This window comes from Zeugodacus cucurbitae, chromosome 5 (genome assembly GCF_028554725.1).
Source record: "Zeugodacus cucurbitae isolate PBARC_wt_2022May chromosome 5, idZeuCucr1.2, whole genome shotgun sequence".
Classification (NCBI taxonomy): Eukaryota; Metazoa; Arthropoda; class Insecta; order Diptera; family Tephritidae; genus Zeugodacus; species Zeugodacus cucurbitae.
In genome coordinates, this window is record NC_071670.1 from 15,135,328 (window position 1) to 15,145,107 (window position 9,780).

The 9,780-nt window shown below is 34.6% G+C and overlaps 1 protein-coding gene across 1 annotated transcript; it reads left to right on the top strand.

Annotated features, from left to right (window-relative positions):
- The first annotated feature begins 5,910 nt into the window (after positions 1-5,910).
- LOC128921958 (protein toll-like) lies at positions 5,911-8,148 on the top strand. Its single transcript, XM_054231038.1, has one exon. It carries the CDS (start codon positions 5,911-5,913, stop codon positions 8,146-8,148), a length of 2,238 nt encoding a protein of 745 aa, XP_054087013.1.
- The last annotated feature ends 1,632 nt before the right edge of the window (positions 8,149-9,780 follow it).

Genomic DNA, 9,780 nt, shown 5'->3' on the forward strand with positions numbered 1-9,780 from the left:
TTCTCGCTGGCGTCGTAGCTTATGTACATAAATTTTGAATTTTTAAGAGAAGATTTATTAAAAGCAATAAAAGTATACATAAATATATTTAAATATCAAAAATGAAGAGTATTAAGTGCAAATGCAGCATATCCAAAGCAATATTATATATTTCAAACGTTTTTTCTTAAAGAAATAGCAACAAATTATTCTTTGTAGCATATCTTTAGGATGAAAATGTTATTCTTATTAAAATATCGTTGATTTTTGGGTTTAGCAGCGTCAAATTAGCTTTTAAAAAAGACAGAAGAACTCTTTAAACATTGCCTTAAAATCAAAATAATTCTTTATCTTATATAAAGAGCTCTGATTCTTAAAACAATTGTAACCTTCATTTTGCTGAATTTTCATTTCGAAGGAATAAACAGTTTGTAATTATGAGAGTATCCTAGGTCGGTTTATGTTAGGTATAGTGTTTGTGTGTCTATCGACGAATCTAGGCCTTTACGAGGCCCATTGGATTTGAATCCCCTCATACTTTTATTTCCTCTCTAAGCCATTCTGTGGTTTTGATAAAGTTAAAGCTTCTACAGTAATCATTGCATGGTATCCCAAGTCTGTCGGCGTGTCTTCCAATTAGTGGTTAACACCCCTACTAAGGTTCTTATGTATTCCTTTTAAATTGTAGTGGTCGGCGACTCATGACCACGTTTGTCTGATGCCTTTGAATGAGAATGATTTCCTTAATTGCAGTAATAGTCGGCTTGGAAGACAAACCATTGATCAAGTATCTAATTTTTCTGTAAATACATCACATCCGATTCGTTTATATAGTTTGAAACCGTCTGTTTAGATATTTATCTCTGAATCTTTGTACATCTTGTCCTCTCATTAGAGAGAAGGCAATGTTGAGCACCGAGCTTAGATTCAATTCTAAAAGATAACGAAAATTCGTGATATTGTGTAGAAATTGGAACTTGTTGTGTATACTAGAATGTTCCTTATTGCAACTGACTATTTGGAAATATATTATCAGTCTAAATGGTGATTTCGCTACCTGTTGCTCACAGAATAGGTCTATAGGCAGTTAATACAGAATGAGATCTTGTGCCTGGTTTGGCGTTCTTCTAAGAGTTTCACTGATTATATACTTTCTGTCGTTTTATAAATTTTCCTAAATATTTATATTGTATATATGTTAAAAAAAATTACTCTAAAATTCTTGTTTTGTTTTTTACTTTTTAACTACATTTTGATGTTGATAAAGTTTCCAATTAACCGTGAATCCTAAATGTATGCTATTTTTTATTAAAATGATGAATAGGTGGAAATTTCCTGATACAAAAAACGTGTATGTTGTCCCAAATAAGTGTGGACCATAAAAGTATGTTCTTTCTATTCATATATAACTATAAAAAATTCTTCCGTTATCTCACAAAATTGTTGAGAAATCTATTTTTCATTTCATTTTTTGCTTAAATTTTTTTATTTTTTTTTATTTTTTATACGACTAAAAATCCATATAATTATTATTATTATCCATATAATCCATAAATTTTGTAACTTTATCCCTTGAGCATATACATAATGCTGTCGACAACTAGCGGTCAGTATATACAATATACACACCTCCGCCACCAAATTGTCTCTGTGTGTATTTTAACATTGTTTACTTAAATACACTTTTATAAAAATAATGAAATTTAGCGGAAGAAAATGTTTAATTTCACTTCATCAACGCACACGAGTGTTGACATTTGATAAATTATGCTAATTAGCTAAGCGCATACTGCTCATTCATTTAGCGCCCTCCCATGCGTCGCACAACGCACCATACCAGCGCCGTTGTTTGTGTGCAGCTTTGACTGGTTTTGTCAATTTTTCTATTTAATGTCGCATTTTTTAAGGTGTGGAATTCCATTTCAACGTTTTTATTTTCTTCAACGACTTTTTTTTAATTCAACACGACTTAGTGTTTATTTTTTTAATTAATTAACGCATACTATCCCACAGCCGTGCTGCAACGGTGTAATAGCCGCCTAAAATGAGACGAAAAAAATAGAAAAGTTGAAAAGTGAAAAATGCGCAAATAAAGTGAAATTTAATGAAATGAAGCGCTGCCTGTTTGTCAATGCGTCATCAGGCTTCATTTAGTTGTACGCAAATGTGTGCGGCGCGCTCTCCCGCTCATTTCACTCGTGGTGGTTAAGCGTAATGTGTGATATGGATATAAAAAGTTGTTGTCATTGTTGGTGCCTATGCAAAGTCCGGAAGTCATTACTAAAGTAGTTGAAGCGAAAAGGAAATTAAGTAAGCTGGATTAGGAGAAGTTGTGTTTCAGTTTCTCAAAGATCTCAAAGTTTTAGATCTCTGATATATGTATACAGAAGATTAGATATAGATATAGATAAGATATAGATATAGATATAGATATAGATATAGATATAGATAAGATATAGATATAGATATAGATATAGATATAGATATAGATATAGATATAGATATAGATATAGATATAGATATAGATATAGATATAGATATAGATATAGATATAGATATAGATATAGATATAGATATAGATATAGATATAGATATAGATATAGATATAGATATAGATATAGATATAGATATAGATATAGATATAGATATATATATAGATATAGATATAGATATAGATATAGATATAGATATAGATATAGATATAGATATAGATATAGATATAGATATAGATATAGATATAGATATAGATATAGATATAGATATAGATATAGATATAGATATAGATATAGATATAGATATAGATATAGATATAGATATAGATATAGATATAGATATAGATATAGATATAGATATAGATATAGATATAGATATAGATATAGATATAGATATAGATATAGATATAGATATAGATATAGATATAGATATAGATATAGATATAGATATAGATATAGATATAGATATAGATATAGATATAGATATAGATATAGATATAGATATAGATATAGATATAGATATAGATATAAACAGTCTTACGTAAAATATGCGTCGGCTAAAGCATTTTCCTACTGCCACTGCTACTCTAATAGTACAAAAATCAATTGTATTATTTTCTCGAACACTGAGGGTGTGAATACATTCATTATTATTATTTTTTGAATGTATTCATTATTTACTAAATGGGTAACCAAGACTTTACGAGGAAATTCTATAATCACTACGAAACAGTGCTATGCTCTATACAAATCGTACACATATATTCCAAAATGTATAATTTATTTACTTATAATTGGTAATTTTGAACAGTCGACAGGTGGCTATTCAGTATAATTAATAGAACATATTATATTTAAACAATAAAACATATGTGTACATATGTACATATACCATACATATATATTCATACAAGTAAATGTGAACAGTTTTTGTATGAAAAAGGTGTAAAAATTATGCAAAAATTATTGAAATATATATTTTATAAGTATTTCATATAAAAGTGTAATGAAAAATTTTATATTTGGTTATACATACCAAATATAATATAATATATTATATATGTATATACGTAACGGGTGATTTTTTTGAGGTTAGGATTTTCATGCATTAGTATTTGACAGATCACGTGGGATTTCAGACATGGTGTCAAAGAGAAAGATGCTCAGTATGCTTTGACATTTCATCATGAATAGACTTACTAACGAGCAACGCTTGCAAATCATTGAATTTTATTACCAAAATCAGTGTTCGGTTCGAAATGTGTTTATCGACAAATTTTGTTCAGCGATGAGGCTCATTTCTGGTTGAATGGCTACGTAAATAAGCAAAATTGCCGCATTTGGGGTGAAGAGCAACCAGAAGCCGTTCAAGAACTGCCCATGCATCCCGAAAAATGCACTGTTTGGTGTGGTTTGTACGCTGGTGGAATCATTGGACCGTATTTTTTCAAAGATGCTGTTGGACGCAACGTTACGGTGAATGGCGATCGCTATCGTTCGATGCTAACAAACTTTTTGTTGCCAAAAATGGAAGAACTGAACTTGGTTGACATGTGGTTTCAACAAGATGGCGCTACATGCCACACAGCTCGCGATTCTATGGCCATTTTGAGGGAAAACTTCGGAGAACAATTCATCTCAAGAAATGGACCCGTAAGTTGGCCACCAAGATCATGCGATTTAACGCCTTTAGACTATTTTTTGTGGGGCTACGTCAAGTCTAAAGTCTACAGAAATAAGCCAGCAACTATTCCAGCTTTGGAAGACAACATTTCCGAAGAAATTCGGGCTATTCCGGCCGAAATGCTCGAAAAAGTTGCCCAAAATTGGACTTTCCGAATGGACCACCTAAGACGCAGCCGCGGTCAACATTTAAATGAAATTATCTTCAAAAAGTAAATGTCATGAACCAATCTAACGTTTCAAATAAAGAACCGATGAGATTTTGCAAATTTTATGCGTTTTTTTTTTTTAAAAAGTTATCAAGCTCTTAAAAAATCACCCTTTATATACGTATACTGCAATGAAGTTCTAAAGCTATAAGCAGTGGTACAGAACAATATCAAACCTTACCCCTTAGATAGTCATAACATATACTACTACAAACAGTTATTTAAATGTGCATTTCTGCTTTTGTTTATATTTCTTATTCACTTTTTTTTATGTTTTGAATTTTGGTAAATGTGGAATTAAAGGTTGATATGTTGCCATTACTATGCAACGAAAATTCTTTCAACTTTTATTGTTCGTTGTACCGTAACATTAAAAATATGCTTGTGAATTTGGTATTGCATAGTAAATATTTATATGTGCAAAATCAGTCTAGGTGCTCTTTCTTACTGATACTGTCGCAGCAACATCTTTTTTCGTTAAAATTTATTTCTAAAATTATTGTAGGTGCATTAACTAAGTGAATTATTAAAAATTTGAAAAATTATTAAATTTGATATCAGCCGAGGAACAAGAAATAATCATAGGAATGCATTGAAGCGGTTCCAAAAAGCGTCTAGACCAAAGCGACATCGAAACTGTATGTAAAATTTTCTTAAAAACCCTACTAATTATGGTACATTGTGACGCAGCGGACGGAAGACAACATTGATGTTCGGTGCAAAAGGATGATTCGACGGCTTACTGTTGCGGACCAAGTTAATACTGAAAAACAAGAAATATAAATTTGGCAATTATACATAAAAATCAGTTTCTCAAACACTCCTTCACGGTACCTAAACCAACGCTAAAGAAAGGCACAATAAAGCACATTTGAGGTTTGCAAATAAATACCAATTCTGGACCGATGACTGATAGAATATAGTCTTTATTGAAGAAAAGAATTAAATTTCGTCCGCCATCATTGCCAGTAGTAGTATAATAGTAAAATTCACATTTAGATTAGCCAAAACTTAAATTTTGTTTTATAGTTTAAAAAAATTTTAAATTTGTTAGTTTTTTTGAAAACCTGCATACCCAGAAATATTTTACAATATTGTTGTTTTTTTCTTTCTTTTTGCAAAAAGTTCTTGCACATATAATTATTTGTATGAGGTATTACATAGCTATTCGCTTGACCTTCTTTCAGATGTCACAACTTTGAGTTAGACTATTGAAAAGCTGTACGGATGTCTTAAAATATTTATTCGTGCACTTTAGAATGTTCCACCAACGAACGCAGAAGAAAATCTTGCTGGTACAGCTCTTGCTATGCTTACTATACGTAGACTTTGTATACACCAATTTGCCTACAACAAAACAGTCCTTACTAACCAAGCTGACGCCGAAGCCATATGGGTCCGAAAATCCCTTCAAAAACTGCTATCAAAATAAATGTCAGTGCAAACGGAGAGAAATCAATGAATACTCAATCGATTGCTATTTTAGCGATCGCAATGGTGCAGTGACAATTAATATTATTAGCAAAATTACATGTACCGATATAACAATGAACTGTGAAGGCGATACCGAAGACATCGATTCGCTGCTGAGTCCAGTGACGAATGAATTGGTATATGCCACATATACCGACTTCTCGATGACTGACTGTCAACAACTGCCGGTCATGTTGCGACGTCCGAATGTCACTTACGTGGGTGATGTGTCATTTACAGGTGATATAACGATACCTGAGAAACTATTTTCGCACACAAACGGTTTGTTGCGGTTAGTGTTTAATGTAACAACGTCGAATAGGGAGCTTAAAGTGCCAGCGCAACTTTTTCAACCACTAACGGAACTGAAAAAATTGCGACTGATCGTTGTCAGTGACTCGCCTGTAGTTTCTTTACCACTCGAACTCATTCATAGTCTAAAAACTATAAAAATACGCACGATTTTTGTGCTTCACACTGATATGAGTTACTACGAACGACTGAACTCGCAACACACGTCGTTACGAAATTTAACGAGCGCACATTTTCGTGATTGTCGTCGATTGAGGAATCTGTTTCTGGCTGGAAATCGTCTTGGAATGCTTAATTCAACAATTTTCAACACACTGCGCAATATGAACCATTTGAGTTTGAGTCTGAACGAGCTGCAAATTCTACCAGAAGATTTGTTCGTTGCCCAGCACAAACTGGTCATACTCGACTTGAGTATGAATGCCTTAACCTCACTACCCCCGCGTTTATTCGAGCATACGTCGTTGTTATGGAAATTACAGTTAGAATATAATCGCTTTCACACACCTACAAATATCATTGCCGCCTTACGCCCGCTACACTATCTTTACCAATTCGATTTGGAAATGAATGCGCTGACGAGCATTAGGGGTACCGGCATATACAGCAATCGCACGCTTTTAACACGTAGCGATATAAGAGAGCCAGCAACGGTACCCGCGTTCTTCGACTATGTGAATTATGATAAAGGCACTTACAATGAACGTAAACTTAATATTACCGTTATTAACCTAAGTAGAAATCGCATAACGCACTTCAACTTGGACTGGATTACCTGTGTTGATGGTTTAGCTTGCCCTTACGAGATGGATCTATCGTACAATAACATAAAAAATATTTACGCTGCTAGGCGGCCATCAAGCGCTACAAGCATGTGCGAGCGTATATTGAAATTAAGTCACAATAATTTGCATTGCGATTGCAAATTGGCTTGGTTGTATAGCAGCGATTTTCTGTCCGAAGATGTTGACTGGAGTTGCGCCATGCCGGCGCCGTTAGCGCGTAAGTCACTCAAACAGCTGCAACGCAGTCAACTCTGCTCTTGGGCGCCATCTTTTTGTCCGGCCGGCTGCGAGTGCAGCTATGATACTATAGCGCTTGTGGTGTATTGCACGTACGCGCGTCTTGAAAGCATTACGCAACTGCCACATCCCGCGCAATTTTCGCTCAACAGCAGCGCACTTTACATCGAACACAATAACTTTTACGAACTACCCACGAATATTATCTTGGGTTATGCGGAAGTGACACACATCTATGCCGCGCACAATCGGCTAGTCGCTTTGCAGCCAACGCATTTGCCCCGAAATGTGACCATGTTGGATGTGCGCGAAAATCAGCTTGAGCGTTTGAGTGTCGGCTTTTTGCGCGCATACCTAAATGAGAGCGCAACATTGCAAACATTATATCTTGGCGGCAATCCGTGGTTGTGCGATTGCGACTCAGAGGAACTATTGCGTACCGTGCGCTTGCAACGCGCACGCATACACGATGCCGAAAGTTTGATGTGCGCAAATTTCGCTAATGTGACGCTACTGGATGCACGCTTTGAGGAGATTTGTGAGACGCCCTTCCTGTATACCAGGCTGGTTGCGCCACTTATCGGCATGTTTAGCACATCCGTGGTTATACTGTCGCTTGTGGCGCTCTTCTATAAATACAAGTTATCGGTGAAAATTTGGTTATTCGCTCACAATATGTTTCTGTGTTGCATCAAAGAGCACGAGTTGGATAAGTATAAAACATTCGACGCTTTTATCTCATATGTACATCAAGACCAAGGATTTGTCAACACCGTATTGTTACGGGGTTTGGAGGAGGGACGCACCTGCTTTCGCATTTGCACATATGAATGCAATTGGCTGGCCGGCGTCTATATACCCGAGCAAATAATGGAATCGGTTGAACAATCGTGTCGCACGATTATTGTGCTTTCGCAACACTTCATCGAATCGGATTGGGGCGCATGGAGTTTCGTACCGCGCATCAGTGCGCTTTGAATGAGGGACGTGCGCGCATCATTATCATAAAGTATGGTGAGCTTACGGATACGACGCGTCTGGATAATGAATTGATGGCCTACATGAAGTTGAATACCTATCTAGAATGGAGTGACACGAGATTTTGGCCCAAGCTACGCTACGCTCTAAATTTGGTGTGGTTAGGAAATCAGGCATGCTAGACGTGAGCAGAAGAGTTTATGAACCGGAGAGTTTAGAGTTGAATGAACTGTATATTTAGTTTCGTAAAATTATATATATGTATGGTAAAAAAAATGACAACAGCTGATTTATCATTTCTGTGTTGTGCTGTTAATTGTGGCAAATATGTATGATCTCTGATCATAAATTGTTTTAAGAAAGTTCGTTAAAGTGATTCATTTGCGTTGCAACATTCGAAATTAAAATTCACAGTTTTTTGATACATATGACTGTGAATTCTATCAAACTGGTATAATAGAATATTTATTTTTAATAAAAAAATCGTGCTTAAACTAAATTTTGTTTCACATGAAACGTGTTTGGGCATTAGACCAAACTGGTATAACACTGACATAAAACTGGTATAAATTTAAAAAAAAATTGTGTACATTACTCTTTTCGTCTTTAAATGAAATTTCGTTTCACATGAAACGTGTTTGGCATTATACCAAACTGGTATAACACTGACATAAAACTGGTATAAATTAAAATAACTTGTGTACATTACTCTTTTCGTCTTTAAATGAACTTTTGTTTCACATGAAACGTGTTTGGGCATTATACCAAACTGGTATAACACTGATATAAAACTGGTATAAATTAAAATAAATTGTGTACATTACTCTTTTCGTCTTTAAAAGAAATTTCGTTTCAGATGAAGAGTTTTGGGCATTATACCAAACAGGTATAAAACTGGCATAAATTAAAATAAATTATGTAAATTTCTCTTTTGAAAGTTTTTGACACTAGCAACATTATTTTTAAATAAAACGAATTGGTTATATAATTTATTTAAACATGCCACACTCCAACTGATTTCTGGATTTATAACGTTTGACTATTCTTATTTTATATATCACACTGACATGATACATATGTACATATGTATGTATCTAAACTGCTAGGTGGTTAGCAACGCGAAATGGCGTATCTCTCCGTGGCCTATTTTCGTATATGAACGGGACGTCAGTGAAAGCGCCAGCCTATCCAAATTTTAAACGCATTTCCACCAGCTGCAACCATAAATCAAACACTCAGTGTCAAGTTATGTCAAAGTATTATAGACTCCCTTCCTTTGGATTCTCAACTACTTACGTAAAATGGAAATATATGTATGCAATGACCCAAGCCGAAAAAAGAAAAAATCAAGAGCAATGCAAAATATTTGCGAAGATGATTAAAGGCAAATAAATCAGGAAAAAAAAAGAACAACAACATTGATAGGCATAGGTTTAGTCTATGCACACTTATGTGATAAAAAAATGCGCGAAAGGGGTAAAACACACACGAATGGCATATATGTATGTACATACTATGAGATGTGCGTCTCACTGCAAAGAAGTGAAAAATGTATGAAAGCATTGCCAACGGTTGTCAGAGTGTGCGTGGCTGGAGAACTTATCGACAAAGCTGCCGCAATAATTTGTCATG

Excerpts from the sequence above, each read along its gene's own strand:
- LOC128921958 (XM_054231038.1), top strand. The coding sequence starts at position 5,911 with ATGAACTGTGAAGGCGATACCGAAGACATCGATTCGCTGCTGAGTCCA.